Here is a 17,191-nt window from a genome sequence, read left to right on the forward strand (position 1 = left end):
TTGTCAGGGTCTGCACGGATGCCGGAGCCGGGTTCAACGATGAAACCAAGGTACTTGATGGACGGGGACTCAAATTCACTTTTCCACTACACCGATGCTGCAAAATGGGCCTCCCAAACTGTCCGAGTAGGTGATGTCACTGTGCGTCCCCAAAAGATGGTCAAGTGGCTAGGTTTCCATTTCGACAACAGACTTTCGTTTAAACAGCACGTCCAGGCACGGACCCAAAAGGCTGAGATCGCGTTCCGCGGCTTGCTTCGGCTCGCTTCGAACACGCGTGGACTGTCCATCGCGGCACTCCGTCAGCTCTACATCTCCTGTGTGGGTACCGTCGCCGATTACGGATCAATTCTCTGGTATGACCCGTCAAAACCCCAGCTCAGTCTGCAAAGGGTATACCAGAAACTGCAAAGCCAAGCTGCCGCCCGTATCCTAGGTACATTCCGCGGTTCACCAACACGCGCCGTCGAAGTCGAGGCCGGCCTCCCGCCCCCCTCTATTCGATTCGCCAAAGCACGCATGGCCTACGCCGCTCGCACTCTCCGCCTCCAACGCAACCATCCCGTCCGTGTTGCGTCCCAACCCGACAAGGACGAGCTTGCCCCCGATGACTCAGACCTGCCTCTCCTGGGGCATAACATGAGTGTCAAGACTCGACTCGGCTGCATCATGCGCGAGTTGAAGCCATTGGTGGCAGGCATGTGGAGACGAGAACGTCGCCGACAGGAGTGGGATAGTCCCTGGCAGCCGCCACTGACCGACCGCATCTCCATCGTCGTCGACCCTGGACCCAAGGAGGACGCTGCCGTCAGGCATGCCCAGTTCTTGTCAAGACTTCCGAACGATGCCGTCACCGTGTATACGGACGGCTCCAAAGAAGGCTCCAGGTGCTCACTTGCAGCGTGCGTGGTCGATACCAAAACCGGTGAAGTCAAAACGAAAGTCAGTCATCGACTGCAAGATGTGGAGGTTGCAGACTGCGAGAGCGCCGCCATCGTGGAGGCACTCACGCTCCTCGCCAAAACAGAAAAGAAAACAAAGCAAGCTCGCCCCTGCTATGTGTTTGTCGACAGCCAAGCTGCCATTGCGCGGCTCCGCAAGCACGGCCACTTCGCGTGGCAGGCCCGCCGCGTCCTCGGTACATTCACGTCGCCAGTCACGGTGATGTGGTGTCCCGGGCACATGGGCATAGTGGGGAACGAGATTGCAGACGCGGTTGCACGCCAGGCTCTCGAGAGTGATGATGAACGCAAGTTCAGCTCACTGGGCAGTGTCTTCGCTAGGGTTAGGAGGTTTACCATGGACAAGTGGGAGACTCTCTGGGCTTTTGAGCGAGACACCGCCGCTGGTCCCTCCCATGGCTCGCACTACCTGCGTACCATCGGTGGTGATCCAGTTCTCCGTGCTAAGGCGCCCAAGGTTTCCGGACCAAGATGGCTCACCTCGGCGTACTTCCAGATGAAGGTGGGTAAAGGCAACTTGTTGCCCTACCTGCTGCTTATCAAGAAGACGGACTCGGACCGGTGCCGCCGTTGTCAAGAACATGAAAGCGAGAGCGTTGAGCATGTGCTGCTGCACTGCGCCGCATTTTCTGCAGAGCGTCAAGAGATGGCCATGGCATTGAGTCCTAAGTCGCTAGATCTTCCGACGCTTTTCAACACGAATAACGGAACCGAGGTGCTGCTGAAGTTTGTTCGCAAGACGGGTTTTTGCACAAAGGCCTGGGTAGAAGGTGTGGGGAGAAGAGAAAGTAGTGGTGGGAGGAGAGTGGAGGAAGTTGAGGAGTGAGGAGGAATTGGTGCTTGTGTCTTTGGACAAATTACGGTGTCGACCACGACGTATTTCCTTTGTCGTTGATTTTTGCTGGAGTTTGGATGTTGTTTTATTGTACCTTGCTATGTGTAGATTTACTGCACCTCGCCATAACCCTATCAGGTTCCATGCGAGTAATGAATAAAAAAAAAAAAAAATTCACTTTTATCCCAGTCAAGCTGTAAGCCAGCATCTCCGAGAGCGCGGATGATCTGACAGACAAGGTTACGGTGTTCTTTGCGGGAGTCAGAGCTGTAGATCACTACATCGTCGAGGTAAGCAGAGCAGGAGATACCGAGCCAGCGGGAGAGCACATGATTGATAAAACGTTGGAAAGCAGCAGGAGCACCAGTGAGGCCGAAAGGGGTGACTAGCCATTCATACGCGCCGAGATGGGTGCGGAAGGCCGTGTAGGCTTCACTACCTTCTTTCAGGCGGAGACGGTGGAACGCGGAGATTACATCGACCTTGGAGACGTACTTGGCGGCAGCGATGTCACGGAGGGTGTCGTTGATCAGTGGTAACGGGTAACCATCCTTCTCCGTGACGCTGTTCAGGGCACGGTAGTCTACGCAAAAACGAAGACCACCACCAGGTTTCTTCACGAAGATGACAGGAGCACCTCCCTCAGCACTACTGGCTCGGATAAAGCCAGCGTCGAGCAAGTCGTAGAGAGTTTTTCGGAGCAGCAGCAGTTCTTCTCGGCTCATTGAGTACAGAGGGCACGAGGGCGGGGACAAGCCTGGTTTAAGGCGGATCTCTGTATCAATGCCAGGGCGGTTCGGGGGAAGCTCGGAAGCTTTCTTCCTGTCGAAAGCGTCGATGACAGGAAGGAGCCACTCGGGACAGTTGGCGCGGGGGTCGGTGTAAATTTTGGCCTTGAGAGCCTTTTTTTTTTTTTTTTTTTTATTCATTACTCGCATGGAACCTGATAGGGTTATGGCGAGGTGCAGTAAATCTACACATAGCAAGGTACAATAAAACAACATCCAAACTCCAGCAAAAATCAACGACAAAGGAAATACGTCGTGGTCGACACCGTAATTTGTCCAAAGACACAAGCACCAATTCCTCCTCACTCCTCAACTTCCTCCACTCTCCTCCCACCACTACTTTCTCTTCTCCCCACACCTTCTACCCAGGCCTTTGTGCAAAAACCCGTCTTGCGAACAAACTTCAGCAGCACCTCGGTTCCGTTATTCGTGTTGAAAAGCGTCGGAAGATCTAGCGACTTAGGACTCAATGCCATGGCCATCTCTTGACGCTCTGCAGAAAATGCGGCGCAGTGCAGCAGCACATGCTCAACGCTCTCGCTTTCATGTTCTTGACAACGGCGGCACCGGTCCGAGTCCGTCTTCTTGATAAGCAGCAGGTAGGGCAACAAGTTGCCTTTACCCACCTTCATCTGGAAGTACGCCGAGGTGAGCCATCTTGGTCCGGAAACCTTGGGCGCCTTAGCACGGAGAACTGGATCACCACCGATGGTACGCAGGTAGTGCGAGCCATGGGAGGGACCAGCGGCGGTGTCTCGCTCAAAAGCCCAGAGAGTCTCCCACTTGTCCATGGTAAACCTCCTAACCCTAGCGAAGACACTGCCCAGTGAGCTGAACTTGCGTTCATCATCACTCTCGAGAGCCTGGCGTGCAACCGCGTCTGCAATCTCGTTCCCCACTATGCCCATGTGCCCGGGACACCACATCACCGTGACTGGCGACGTGAATGTACCGAGGACGCGGCGGGCCTGCCACGCGAAGTGGCCGTGCTTGCGGAGCCGCGCAATGGCAGCTTGGCTGTCGACAAACACATAGCAGGGGCGAGCTTGCTTTGTTTTCTTTTCTGTTTTGGCGAGGAGCGTGAGTGCCTCCACGATGGCGGCGCTCTCGCAGTCTGCAACCTCCACATCTTGCAGTCGATGACTGACTTTCGTTTTGACTTCACCGGTTTTGGTATCGACCACGCACGCTGCAAGTGAGCACCTGGAGCCTTCTTTGGAGCCGTCCGTATACACGGTGACGGCATCGTTCGGAAGTCTTGACAAGAACTGGGCATGCCTGACGGCAGCGTCCTCCTTGGGTCCAGGGTCGACGACGATGGAGATGCGGTCGGTCAGTGGCGGCTGCCAGGGACTATCCCACTCCTGTCGGCGACGTTCTCGTCTCCACATGCCTGCCACCAATGGCTTCAACTCGCGCATGATGCAGCCGAGTCGAGTCTTGACACTCATGTTATGCCCCAGGAGAGGCAGGTCTGAGTCATCGGGGGCAAGCTCGTCCTTGTCGGGTTGGGACGCAACACGGACGGGATTTTTTTTTTTTTTTTTTTATTCATTACTCGCATGGAACCTGACAGGGTTATGGCGAGGTGTATATTAATACTATACACGAATCAAGGTTTAACGGAATCTCAAACAAGCTAGCTACTACACATAATATACTCCAATCCCCTGGCAGGGAGGCAGTTACATCTAAGATCCCACAAATATAATCCCCAAGTTATGACAGAAAGGAAATACATGAATAGCTTTTGGTATGAATTTCCAACGAGCAGCACTAACCCCAAGTGCCCCAGTTAAGGTTGACTGCTCGTAGAAAATTGGCGTCACTGGTAGGAATCGAACCTACGACTTCTCGGTAGCCAACCGAAAAGCCTTGCCAGGTGCTATACCACTGCACCACAGCGACCACGGACGGGATGGTTGCGTTGGAGGCGGAGAGTGCGAGCGGCGTAGGCCATGCGTGCTTTGGCGAATCGAATAGAGGGGGGCGGGAGGCCGGCCTCGACTTCGACGGCGCGTGTTGGTGAACCGCGGAATGTACCTAGGATACGGGCGGCAGCTTGGCTTTGCAGTTTCTGGTATACCCTTTGCAGACTGAGCTGGGGTTTTGACGGGTCATACCAAAGAATTGATCCGTAATCGGCGACGGTACCCACACAGGAGATGTAGAGCTGACGGAGTGCCGCGATGGACAGTCCACGCGTGTTCGAAGCGAGCCGAAGCAAGCCGCGGAACGCGATCTCAGCCTTTTGGGTCCGTGCCTGGACGTGCTGTTTAAACGAAAGTCTGTTGTCGAAATGGAAACCTAGCCACTTGACCATCTTTTGGGGACGCACAGTGACATCACCTACTCGGACAGTTTGGGAGGCCCATTTTGCAGCATCGGTGTAGTGGATCAGCTCAGTTTTGCTCTCTTCAAACTCAATGCCGTAGTCGCGAGCCTTGGCCCGCAGCTCCGTCACGAGTTCTTCGAGAAGCGCCGCCGAACGCCTCGGGCTTTTGGACGCCACGGTTACGCTGAAGTCGTCTATATACGACAGCTGAAGTTGTGGTGTGTCGCCGGCCACCCGAGCCACTATATGCCGAGCATACAACAGGAAGAGTAGAGGACTGATGGGGGAACCTTGGGGGATGCCGATGTTAACCGGGGTCATCGGAAACGGCTGACCCTCGATGTGCAGGCCGACAGTACGGTCCTGGAGGAACGAAGCAACCCATTTTCGGAACACCAGGGGAAGACCGAGCTCACGTAAGCTGCGCATCAAGCAGGGCTTTGACACGTGGTCGAAAGCGCCCTTGACGTCAAGGAAGAGAGTGCTCGGAACGAGCTTCATCTCCTTGACCTTCTGCAGGTGGCTGACGTATACGAGAGCGGCGTCCATGGCTGAACGCTGTTTGCGGCCTCCCAGTTGAGTGTCGTCTAGAAGCGAGCTGTCATGGCAATTGGCGAGGTACCCTAAGCGGGTCGCAAAGACTTTCTCGAGCACTTTGCCTAGACAGTTGAGCAGTGAGATGATGCGGTAGGACTTTACGACTGAATAATCAGCCTTTCCGTCTTTCGCGAGCACAATCCCAGTAGCTTGCTTCCAGAGTGTGGGGTGTATTCCGAGGCGAGACAAGGCTTTGTAGACGGAGAGAAAGGGCGCGGGATGGGCCTCAAAGGCGATCTGGATGATCTTGGCGTTCATGCCGTCGGGCCCGGGGGCCTTCTTGGCGTTGGCGGACATGATTGCGTGGTGGTGGTCGTGTTGGGGGCGGGGGTCGTGGTTTTGTCGGCAGCCTTCTTCTGGGCGCGCTTGGCGACTACGGTCCACGTGTCGGGGGACTCAGTGGGCGCGTCGGCATCAGCCATAGCTGTGTCCGGGGCGGGAGGCGCGGCGGCGTCATCGGTAGTAGTAGTGGCGGTCGAGGTGGTGGTCGAGGTGGTGGTCGAGGTAGTGGTGTCGGGTGTGCTGGACTGGTCGCCAGCGGTGTCGATGACCATAGCATCAGCCTGGTCAGTGGCGGCGGTTGCGGCGGTTGCAGCATTTTTTTTGGCCTTTTTGCCGCGGCGTCTGCGCTTATTGGCCTTAGGCGCAGGGGTGGCGATTTTTTTGCAGGGGGGTTCTAAAACCGGCTCCCCAGTGGTTCTGGTACAGGGCTCACTGCCCAGGACAGAAGGCGCGGCTGGCACCTCAGGTGTCTGCGTCGCAGCCTCGCTGTACGCAGCCACGGCTGCAGCCTCGTGTGCCGGCTTGGGGCGGGCAGCCTTCGAGACTTCCATCTCAACCAGCGTTTTGTAATATGGTAGGAGAGGTAATAGAATGAGTTTAGAGTTGATATTCAATTGAAGGAAAATAAGGGAGTCGGAAGTAAGGTGAAGTAAAATAAGTATGATAAGGTAAGGGAATGTGTAGTACGAACGTTTCTTAAGGTGGGAGTCTCTTGAAACGCAAACTTCAACTTGAGTTCTAAAGGAAACCAAGTCTCGTTAAGTTGCTACTGTCCTTTTTATGTAAGTTTTGAGTCGCACGCTCCGCGTGGCCTCCTATCGAAATGCTACCTGCGTAGATTTCAATCGTCCGCTTTGACCGAGAGTCTAGATCGTAGTTGGAGACTATATCTTGGACTCTCTTGCTTTTGCTTGTTATCGTGCACGTCTCTGTGCCTTATTGTGCAGTAGTAGAGTTCTAACTTCCTGTTATTGCTCTAGCCGTTTCGTCTTGCACGTACTATTGGAATTTAGCGTGCACGGTCAGGGTTCTAACCCTTTTAGTTCATCTTTGACCGTGACGTTATCTACGTTCTTACACGTTTTGTGGTCGTGGCGCGACATTACGACGAGCCCGCACTCGTTGCCAAACTGGCGCAGGATGCGCATCAGCTGGGCCTCAGAAGCTGACTCCTTGAGGCGTTCCAGGACGAGGAAGACCTCGTTCATGATGGCGGCGTTCTGCTCGTCGCGCCGGCGCTTGCGCTCCACCATGAGAGCAATCTCTCGGGCGCGCTTCGCCGGAATGGTCTGGGCGTTGTTGGTGTCGTTGGTGTCGTTGTTGTTGTTGTTGTTGTTGGTGTTGTTGACGTCGTTGTCCTCGCGCTGAGCCTGGCTGAACACGAACGGGTTCCCATCCAGTGCCTTAGGCGTCGGCGTTGTCGCGTCCGAGTCGCGCGAGTCGGGTGTCGAGGGAATCTCAACAACCGGCGCATCTTCAACACCTGCATCGACTTTCATCGATGAGGTGACGGGCGCATGCTGCGACGGTGAACGCAGCAGCTCGTCGTCGTCGGAACGCGGTTCCTGGCTCGCCATCTGGGCGAAACTCAGCCCCAGGCGCGTCGTGCGGCGCGTTTCATCGCGCGCGGTCGGTTTCTTGTCGATTTTGTTCGATGCACTGCTCGAACTAGTCTTAGAATCAATTGAGCTGTTGCTCAGAGTCGTTTTGGTGAGTTTTTCTGTCGATTTGGCCATTTTTGTTGGTCTCTTTCTTTAGCTTATGCCGACAGATTGAAATACCACCCGAACGACCCTTGGCCCTCACAAGACCCGCACGTATCGAGCCCCGGACCAGTCGAGATCGATGGCTTTGAGGAATACGAAGTCGAGAAGATCCTGGAACACCGGCCAGCCACGAGAGACGAACCAGCCCAGTACTTGGTGAAATGGGTTGGTTGGCGAGATCCCACTTGGGAACCTACAGAGGCGCTGGAAGAAACGGCTGCTTTAGAAGAATTCTTGCGAGCGCAGGAGACTGCCGACGTTGAGGTGTGAGTGCCGTGGCGAGAGGACTACTTGAGTCCGAAGTTTGATTGAAGGAGCTGCGAGTTCCACGGTTGTTGCACAGGGTCTATTTCCCTTTCCTTTGACATTTTTTTTTTTTTTTTCCACTGTCTGTTCCACCCCTTGTTCGTTCTGTTGTCGTTTACGGATGATTAGTTGCTTGTTGTTTGCTATTCCCTTTTGTTGTTTTCAGTTGGTGTCCACCTTCCTGTTGTTTTCTTTTCTTGTGTTACACGGCCATGGGAGGATGGGAAGAAAGAGAAGGAGGCTGATGTTAGGGTCTGGGAGACCCGGGTCAAGGCTTTGCCTGATTGTCCGAGTTGAAGCCGGTGTGGCTTGAGCAACGGTGGTCCGAGTCCGCAAAGGCCCGACTACTGACGGTCCGAATACAAGTGGCCCAACCGGCCTTGATCCGAACGCCCGATGACTCGACACGTTTGGGCCAATCAGGTAGGCCTCAGTTGTTCTACCCAGGCAGTATAAAGAGCTGCTGCTCTCTCCTAGTTTTAGTTAGTCCTTTCTTCTTCTCTCCATCGCAATATATCTGTTTCTGCCCTTCTACGTCCTTTTACGACTTGGCCCCTTACATGTACAAGAAAACGGGCGGAAACAACACTATCTATATACACGCGGTAGAGGCATGACGCGTACCCTTGACAACGGCGGTGTGCACACGGGTTTGGCAGGCGGTGAGTAACGGCGGTATGCAAGGCGGTGTGGACGGCGGTGTAAACGGCGGTGAGGGCGGAGCCTGAGCCTACCTCGATCCATAGATCGTTACAATCGCCTCCTCCTCCCTCTCCTCCGGGGGACTACTGGCAACTTCCAGGGGCACTCGTGGGTCTGCTCGTATCTCTCAAGGGCTGCTGTGTCTTTGACGTGTGACAAGGGTTCCCACGTTGGCTCTGCCCATCCAGTCCACTGGACGAGCACTTTGTGACGTTTGTCGACGACCTTGTGTCGTAGGATCTCGTCGACAAGATACTCGCCAGCCACTAAATCGCCGGAGGCTTCTTCGGGCGCGATTGCAGGTGGTTCCGGGTTGGCTAGGACTTGGGAAGGCAGAGGGTCATCACGGGCGCGGCGGACAAGACTCACGTGGAAGACGGGGTGGATACCGGTGGGCGTGTCGAGTTTTACGGCGTGTGTGCCAACGATTTGGATCACGCGGTACGGCAAGGCAAGCCAGTCGAGTGTCTTGGAGGGGCGGATGGTGCGCACGTTGCGCAGACGCAGGTAGACTCGGTCGCCGACTTTGAAAGCTTCCGCTGCCTGGCGTCCCCGGTTGGCATGTCGTTCCTGTGTTTCGAGGGCGACAGCCATGGAGGCTTGGGCGAACGCGGTTGCGTCGCGGTGCTTGGCGAGCCAGTTGTGGCCGGCAGTGGCGGGGGAGACGGTGGAGCCTGGTTCGTGGTCGGTAGTCAAGTCGAGGGGGTCAATGTTGTAACCGTGGGTAAAGAAAAACGGGGAAAGGCCAGTGGCAATAGCAGTACGGTTGTTCAGGGCGACCTGGGCTTGGGGAAGAAGTGCAGCCCAGTCGTCTTGCAGGAAAGCGGTGAAGGCACGAAGGTAAGTCTCGATCTCTTGGTTGGAACGCTCTTGGGCGCCGTCGGTCTCGGGGTGAAACGCGGTGGAGAGGCGGCGGGTGATGGAGAGTTGGCGACAGACTTCTGTCCAGAATAAACCGGTGAACTGAGGGCCTCGGTCGGAAGTGATGGCGCGAGGTAGGCCGTGGTGAGCAAAGACATGGGTTATAAAGGCTCTGGCAACATCTGGGGCAGTGTAAGATTGCATCGGTATCAAGATTTTACTCTTCGACAGCCGATCGGTGATTCCCAAAATTGTAGTGCAGCCTTCGGACTCAGGGAGACCGACGATGAAATCCATGGCGAGTTCTTGCCAGGCACGGTCCGGGACGGGCAGGGGCTTCAGGAGGCCACGCTTCTGGTCGCGCCAAATCTTGCTTTTACCGCAAGTGTCGCAATTACCAACGAAGCGGCGGACATCGTCAGAGAGGCCAGGCCAAGCGTAGGAGCGGCTGACTAGATCACGGGTTGCTGATCCTCCAGGGTGACCGGTGAGCGTGGAGTCGTGGACTTGCTGGATGATACGAGTGCGGAGGGGCTCGTAGTACGGGATCCACAGGCGGTCACGCCAGAGGAGACGGGTGGCGGAGTCGAGGGTACACTCGCTGATCTGCCAAGGAAGGCCCCACTCGTTGGGGAACGAGCGGGCTTGTTCTTGGACAGCTTGTCGCGCTTGCCAATAACGTTCGTTATGGGTGAGTGCCGAGTGCCAGAGGGTCTGGAGTTCCGGGTCAGCAAAAGGGGCATCTAGGGCAGCGTGGTCGAGGGTCAGGGTTCCTTCGGGGTCTTTGTCAGGCTCTTTAGCCCAAACAGCGGCGGCAATGACGAAGTCGGGCCCGTCAGGGCGCAGAACTTGGTGGACACGGGACTGGAGGCGTTCATCGGTGAGGTCTTGGGGCAGGTCTTGGTCGCGGCGGGAAAGGGCATCGGAGGTCACTTGAGTAACGCCGGGTCGATGAATTAACCGAAAGTCGAACTCGGACAATTCATGGGCCCAGCGGCGTTGGCGTTCTGACAGGGTTCTTTGCTTCTGGAAGTACAAAAGGTTCTGGTGGTCGGTGTGTACTTCGAACGGGATGCCAGCGAGGTAGGAGCGCCAGGCGCGGAGGCAGGAGTGGATGGCCAACATTTCCTTATCGTGGATAGGGTAGTTGACTTCCGCTGGGCTAAGCTTTCGCGAGAAGTAGGCAACGGGACGCCAAAGAGAATCAGCACCTTGCTGTCTGAGGGAACCTCCCAGGGCCCAGCCGGAAGCATCGGCTTCAACGATGGTGGGGAGGTCAGGGTCAAAGGTGGCAAGGAGCGGGGCAGAGACAAGGGCCTTCTTCAAAGCTTCAAACGAACGGAGTTGTTCGTCTTCCCACTTGAAGGGTTGGTCCTTCTTGGTCAGCAGAGTCAGGGGAGCAGCGACGGTGGAGTATTCGGGGACAAAACAGCGGTAGAAGTTGGCAAACCCAAGAAAACTACGGACTCCGCGGACAGACGTGGGAGCCTCCCATTCCTGGATAGCCTTGACTTTGTCAGGGTCTGCACGGATGCCGGAGCCGGGTTCAACGATGAAACCAAGGTACTTGATGGACGGGGACTCAAATTCACTTTTCCACTACACCGATGCTGCAAAATGGGCCTCCCAAACTGTCCGAGTAGGTGATGTCACTGTGCGTCCCCAAAAGATGGTCAAGTGGCTAGGTTTCCATTTCGACAACAGACTTTCGTTTAAACAGCACGTCCAGGCACGGACCCAAAAGGCTGAGATCGCGTTCCGCGGCTTGCTTCGGCTCGCTTCGAACACGCGTGGACTGTCCATCGCGGCACTCCGTCAGCTCTACATCTCCTGTGTGGGTACCGTCGCCGATTACGGATCAATTCTCTGGTATGACCCGTCAAAACCCCAGCTCAGTCTGCAAAGGGTATACCAGAAACTGCAAAGCCAAGCTGCCGCCCGTATCCTAGGTACATTCCGCGGTTCACCAACACGCGCCGTCGAAGTCGAGGCCGGCCTCCCGCCCCCCTCTATTCGATTCGCCAAAGCACGCATGGCCTACGCCGCTCGCACTCTCCGCCTCCAACGCAACCATCCCGTCCGTGTTGCGTCCCAACCCGACAAGGACGAGCTTGCCCCCGATGACTCAGACCTGCCTCTCCTGGGGCATAACATGAGTGTCAAGACTCGACTCGGCTGCATCATGCGCGAGTTGAAGCCATTGGTGGCAGGCATGTGGAGACGAGAACGTCGCCGACAGGAGTGGGATAGTCCCTGGCAGCCGCCACTGACCGACCGCATCTCCATCGTCGTCGACCCTGGACCCAAGGAGGACGCTGCCGTCAGGCATGCCCAGTTCTTGTCAAGACTTCCGAACGATGCCGTCACCGTGTATACGGACGGCTCCAAAGAAGGCTCCAGGTGCTCACTTGCAGCGTGCGTGGTCGATACCAAAACCGGTGAAGTCAAAACGAAAGTCAGTCATCGACTGCAAGATGTGGAGGTTGCAGACTGCGAGAGCGCCGCCATCGTGGAGGCACTCACGCTCCTCGCCAAAACAGAAAAGAAAACAAAGCAAGCTCGCCCCTGCTATGTGTTTGTCGACAGCCAAGCTGCCATTGCGCGGCTCCGCAAGCACGGCCACTTCGCGTGGCAGGCCCGCCGCGTCCTCGGTACATTCACGTCGCCAGTCACGGTGATGTGGTGTCCCGGGCACATGGGCATAGTGGGGAACGAGATTGCAGACGCGGTTGCACGCCAGGCTCTCGAGAGTGATGATGAACGCAAGTTCAGCTCACTGGGCAGTGTCTTCGCTAGGGTTAGGAGGTTTACCATGGACAAGTGGGAGACTCTCTGGGCTTTTGAGCGAGACACCGCCGCTGGTCCCTCCCATGGCTCGCACTACCTGCGTACCATCGGTGGTGATCCAGTTCTCCGTGCTAAGGCGCCCAAGGTTTCCGGACCAAGATGGCTCACCTCGGCGTACTTCCAGATGAAGGTGGGTAAAGGCAACTTGTTGCCCTACCTGCTGCTTATCAAGAAGACGGACTCGGACCGGTGCCGCCGTTGTCAAGAACATGAAAGCGAGAGCGTTGAGCATGTGCTGCTGCACTGCGCCGCATTTTCTGCAGAGCGTCAAGAGATGGCCATGGCATTGAGTCCTAAGTCGCTAGATCTTCCGACGCTTTTCAACACGAATAACGGAACCGAGGTGCTGCTGAAGTTTGTTCGCAAGACGGGTTTTTGCACAAAGGCCTGGGTAGAAGGTGTGGGGAGAAGAGAAAGTAGTGGTGGGAGGAGAGTGGAGGAAGTTGAGGAGTGAGGAGGAATTGGTGCTTGTGTCTTTGGACAAATTACGGTGTCGACCACGACGTATTTCCTTTGTCGTTGATTTTTGCTGGAGTTTGGATGTTGTTTTATTGTACCTTGCTATGTGTAGATTTACTGCACCTCGCCATAACCCTATCAGGTTCCATGCGAGTAATGAATAAAAAAAAAAAAAAATTCACTTTTATCCCAGTCAAGCTGTAAGCCAGCATCTCCGAGAGCGCGGATGATCTGACAGACAAGGTTACGGTGTTCTTTGCGGGAGTCAGAGCTGTAGATCACTACATCGTCGAGGTAAGCAGAGCAGGAGATACCGAGCCAGCGGGAGAGCACATGATTGATAAAACGTTGGAAAGCAGCAGGAGCACCAGTGAGGCCGAAAGGGGTGACTAGCCATTCATACGCGCCGAGATGGGTGCGGAAGGCCGTGTAGGCTTCACTACCTTCTTTCAGGCGGAGACGGTGGAACGCGGAGATTACATCGACCTTGGAGACGTACTTGGCGGCAGCGATGTCACGGAGGGTGTCGTTGATCAGTGGTAACGGGTAACCATCCTTCTCCGTGACGCTGTTCAGGGCACGGTAGTCTACGCAAAAACGAAGACCACCACCAGGTTTCTTCACGAAGATGACAGGAGCACCTCCCTCAGCACTACTGGCTCGGATAAAGCCAGCGTCGAGCAAGTCGTAGAGAGTTTTTCGGAGCAGCAGCAGTTCTTCTCGGCTCATTGAGTACAGAGGGCACGAGGGCGGGGACAAGCCTGGTTTAAGGCGGATCTCTGTATCAATGCCAGGGCGGTTCGGGGGAAGCTCGGAAGCTTTCTTCCTGTCGAAAGCGTCGATGACAGGAAGGAGCCACTCGGGACAGTTGGCGCGGGGGTCGGTGTAAATTTTGGCCTTGAGAGCCTTTTTTTTTTTTTTTTTTTTATTCATTACTCGCATGGAACCTGATAGGGTTATGGCGAGGTGCAGTAAATCTACACATAGCAAGGTACAATAAAACAACATCCAAACTCCAGCAAAAATCAACGACAAAGGAAATACGTCGTGGTCGACACCGTAATTTGTCCAAAGACACAAGCACCAATTCCTCCTCACTCCTCAACTTCCTCCACTCTCCTCCCACCACTACTTTCTCTTCTCCCCACACCTTCTACCCAGGCCTTTGTGCAAAAACCCGTCTTGCGAACAAACTTCAGCAGCACCTCGGTTCCGTTATTCGTGTTGAAAAGCGTCGGAAGATCTAGCGACTTAGGACTCAATGCCATGGCCATCTCTTGACGCTCTGCAGAAAATGCGGCGCAGTGCAGCAGCACATGCTCAACGCTCTCGCTTTCATGTTCTTGACAACGGCGGCACCGGTCCGAGTCCGTCTTCTTGATAAGCAGCAGGTAGGGCAACAAGTTGCCTTTACCCACCTTCATCTGGAAGTACGCCGAGGTGAGCCATCTTGGTCCGGAAACCTTGGGCGCCTTAGCACGGAGAACTGGATCACCACCGATGGTACGCAGGTAGTGCGAGCCATGGGAGGGACCAGCGGCGGTGTCTCGCTCAAAAGCCCAGAGAGTCTCCCACTTGTCCATGGTAAACCTCCTAACCCTAGCGAAGACACTGCCCAGTGAGCTGAACTTGCGTTCATCATCACTCTCGAGAGCCTGGCGTGCAACCGCGTCTGCAATCTCGTTCCCCACTATGCCCATGTGCCCGGGACACCACATCACCGTGACTGGCGACGTGAATGTACCGAGGACGCGGCGGGCCTGCCACGCGAAGTGGCCGTGCTTGCGGAGCCGCGCAATGGCAGCTTGGCTGTCGACAAACACATAGCAGGGGCGAGCTTGCTTTGTTTTCTTTTCTGTTTTGGCGAGGAGCGTGAGTGCCTCCACGATGGCGGCGCTCTCGCAGTCTGCAACCTCCACATCTTGCAGTCGATGACTGACTTTCGTTTTGACTTCACCGGTTTTGGTATCGACCACGCACGCTGCAAGTGAGCACCTGGAGCCTTCTTTGGAGCCGTCCGTATACACGGTGACGGCATCGTTCGGAAGTCTTGACAAGAACTGGGCATGCCTGACGGCAGCGTCCTCCTTGGGTCCAGGGTCGACGACGATGGAGATGCGGTCGGTCAGTGGCGGCTGCCAGGGACTATCCCACTCCTGTCGGCGACGTTCTCGTCTCCACATGCCTGCCACCAATGGCTTCAACTCGCGCATGATGCAGCCGAGTCGAGTCTTGACACTCATGTTATGCCCCAGGAGAGGCAGGTCTGAGTCATCGGGGGCAAGCTCGTCCTTGTCGGGTTGGGACGCAACACGGACGGGATGGTTGCGTTGGAGGCGGAGAGTGCGAGCGGCGTAGGCCATGCGTGCTTTGGCGAATCGAATAGAGGGGGGCGGGAGGCCGGCCTCGACTTCGACAGCGCGTGTTGGTGAACCGCGGAATGTACCCAGGATACGGGCGGCAGCTTGGCTTTGCAGTTTCTGGTATACCCTTTGCAGACTGAGCTGGGGTTTTGACGGGTCATACCAGAGAATTGATCCGTAATCGGCGACGGTACCCACACAGGAGATGTAGAGCTGACGGAGTGCCGCGATGGACAGTCCACGCGTGTTCGAAGCGAGCCGAAGCAAGCCGCGGAACGCGATCTCAGCCTTTTGGGTCCGTGCCTGGACGTGCTGTTTAAACGAAAGTCTGTTGTCGAAATGGAAACCTAGCCACTTGACCATCTTTTGGGGACGCACAGTGACATCACCTACTCGGACAGTTTGGGAGGCCCACTTTGCAGCATCGGTGTAGTGGATCAGCTCAGTTTTGCTCTCTTCAAACTCAATGCCGTAGTCGCGAGCCTTGGCCCGCAGCTCCGTCACGAGTTTTTCGAGAAGCGCCGCCGAACGCCTCGGGCTTTTGGACGCCACGGTTACGCTGAAGTCGTCTATATACGACAGCTGAAGTTGTGGTGTGTCGCCGGCCACCCGAGCCACTATATGCCGAGCATACAACAGGAAGAGTAGAGGACTGATGGGGGAACCTTGGGGGATGCCGATGTTAACCGGGGTCATCGGAAACGGCTGACCCTCGATGTGCAGGCCGACAGTACGGTCCTGGAGGAACGAAGCAACCCATTTTCGGAACACCAGGGGAAGACCGAGCTCACGTAAGCTGCGCATCAAGCAGGGCTTTGACACGTGGTCGAAAGCGCCCTTGACGTCAAGGAAGAGAGTGCTTGGAACGAGCTTCATCTCCTTGACCTTCTGCAGGTGGCTGACGTATACGAGAGCGGCGTCCATGGCTGAACGCTGTTTGCGGCCTCCGAGTTGAGTGTCGTCTAGAAGCGAGCTGTCATGGCAATTAGCGAGGTACCCTAAGCGGGTCGCAAAGACTTTCTCGAGCACTTTGCCTAGACAGTTGAGCAGTGAGATGATGCGGTAGGACTTTACGACTGAATAATCAGCCTTTCCGTCTTTCGCGAGCACAATCCCAGTAGCTTGCTTCCAGAGTGTGGGGTGTATTCCGAGGCGAGACAGGGCTTTGTAGACGGAGAGAAAGGGCGCGGGATGGGCCTCAAAGGCGATCTGGATGATCTTGGCGTTCATGCCGTCGGGCCCGGGGGCCTTCTTGGCGTTGGCGGACATGATTGCCTCCTTGATCTCGTGGTCTGTAAGGTCAGGCCAGGGGTATATGCTTCGGTCGGTGTCGTTCGGGGGGGTGTCGTGATGGGGGTCGTGATGGGGGTCGTGATGGGGGTCGTGTGTATCGGCAACGTCAGGTCGGGGGTCGACACCTGCGCTAGACGTAGCTGTCATGAATAGCTATCCTGACACTGCTCATGCTAAGGGTTATGCATGAGACCTACCCCACTCTTCTTTTCCACAACGCCGAAGGTCGGCGACCTATGAAGATGCGCTTATGGCACAGGTTGGTCTGTGTAGATCGTGAGTTGATCAACGGATATGAGGTTGTCGTGGGATGTGCTGAGCACGGGTGCTCTGATAGACGTTGTTCTGCTGCTGCGGAGTTTTCTTGTTGCAATTGCCATTGCGTGCTTAGGTGGGGGTTGTTATCTGGTTCGATTGTTATGAACCTGTTACGTCTTGTTTACACGAGACTTATCTTTTGTTCGTAGTTAGATGTTGATTGTTTCTAGCTTGGGAAGACAGAGTTTTGTCAGGAGCGCCGACAACATAAATATCGTCGTCTCCTGCCCTGAGTTGATCAGGTTTACTCTTGTTCTCCAAGCTTAACAATCACATGCACTTGCTTACCTTCTTCTTCTTCTTTATACCATTCTGTTCTTGCTTTCTTTGCAGTTCAACCTTTCTTCTTCTTTGAAGTGTGTGATTGTTCCTCCTCCTTCCTCTTTGTGCCGCTCTATTCTCAGAATAGCCATCTAAGTTGTGTGTTGCCTCTTCATCTCAACCGACCATACGTCTTAGCACTCTGTCTAACTGACG

At 55.4% G+C, this 17,191-nt stretch overlaps 7 protein-coding genes across 7 annotated transcripts; 2 read left to right on the forward strand and 5 right to left on the reverse strand.

Moving 5' to 3' along the window:
• Positions 1-57: 57 nt before the first annotated feature.
• On the forward strand, positions 58-1,788 carry BROUX77_005560 (uncharacterized protein; the record flags this gene model as incomplete). Its single annotated transcript, XM_073750447.1, has 1 exon — positions 58-1,788. The coding sequence occupies one exon, from the start codon at positions 58-60 to the stop codon at positions 1,786-1,788; it is 1,731 nt and encodes a 576-aa protein (XP_073604446.1).
• A 119-nt stretch (positions 1,789-1,907) lies between these two features.
• On the reverse strand, positions 1,908-4,036 carry BROUX77_005561 (uncharacterized protein; the record flags this gene model as incomplete). The annotated part of the gene is made up of 3 exons (XM_073750448.1): positions 1,908-1,928; positions 2,034-2,572; positions 2,944-4,036. The coding sequence occupies 3 exons, from the start codon at positions 4,034-4,036 to the stop codon at positions 1,908-1,910; spliced, it is 1,653 nt and encodes a 550-aa protein (XP_073604447.1).
• A 434-nt stretch (positions 4,037-4,470) lies between these two features.
• BROUX77_005562 (uncharacterized protein) lies at positions 4,471-6,350 on the reverse strand (the record flags this gene model as incomplete). The annotated part of the gene is made up of 2 exons (XM_073750449.1): positions 4,471-5,796; positions 5,892-6,350. 2 exons carry the CDS (start codon positions 6,348-6,350, stop codon positions 4,471-4,473), a joined length of 1,785 nt encoding a protein of 594 aa, XP_073604448.1.
• A 471-nt stretch (positions 6,351-6,821) lies between these two features.
• Positions 6,822-7,535, reverse strand: BROUX77_005563 (uncharacterized protein; the record flags this gene model as incomplete). Its single annotated transcript, XM_073750450.1, has 1 exon — positions 6,822-7,535. The coding sequence occupies one exon, from the start codon at positions 7,533-7,535 to the stop codon at positions 6,822-6,824; it is 714 nt and encodes a 237-aa protein (XP_073604449.1).
• A 1,086-nt stretch (positions 7,536-8,621) lies between these two features.
• On the reverse strand, positions 8,622-10,559 carry BROUX77_005564 (uncharacterized protein; the record flags this gene model as incomplete). The annotated part of the gene is made up of 1 exon (XM_073750451.1): positions 8,622-10,559. One exon carries the CDS (start codon positions 10,557-10,559, stop codon positions 8,622-8,624), a length of 1,938 nt encoding a protein of 645 aa, XP_073604450.1.
• A 445-nt stretch (positions 10,560-11,004) lies between these two features.
• Positions 11,005-12,735, forward strand: BROUX77_005565 (uncharacterized protein; the record flags this gene model as incomplete). The annotated part of the gene is made up of 1 exon (XM_073750452.1): positions 11,005-12,735. The coding sequence occupies one exon, from the start codon at positions 11,005-11,007 to the stop codon at positions 12,733-12,735; it is 1,731 nt and encodes a 576-aa protein (XP_073604451.1).
• Positions 12,736-12,854: 119 nt separating this feature from the next.
• BROUX77_005566 (uncharacterized protein) lies at positions 12,855-16,543 on the reverse strand (the record flags this gene model as incomplete). Its single annotated transcript, XM_073750453.1, has 3 exons — positions 12,855-12,875; positions 12,981-13,519; positions 13,891-16,543. The coding sequence occupies 3 exons, from the start codon at positions 16,541-16,543 to the stop codon at positions 12,855-12,857; spliced, it is 3,213 nt and encodes a 1,070-aa protein (XP_073604452.1).
• Positions 16,544-17,191: the final 648 nt, after the last annotated feature.

This window comes from Berkeleyomyces rouxiae, assembly GCF_048999995.1.
Source record: "Berkeleyomyces rouxiae strain 22BRR77 chromosome Unknown BrBRR77_ptg000005l, whole genome shotgun sequence".
Lineage (NCBI taxonomy): Eukaryota > Fungi > Ascomycota > Sordariomycetes > Microascales > Ceratocystidaceae > Berkeleyomyces > Berkeleyomyces rouxiae.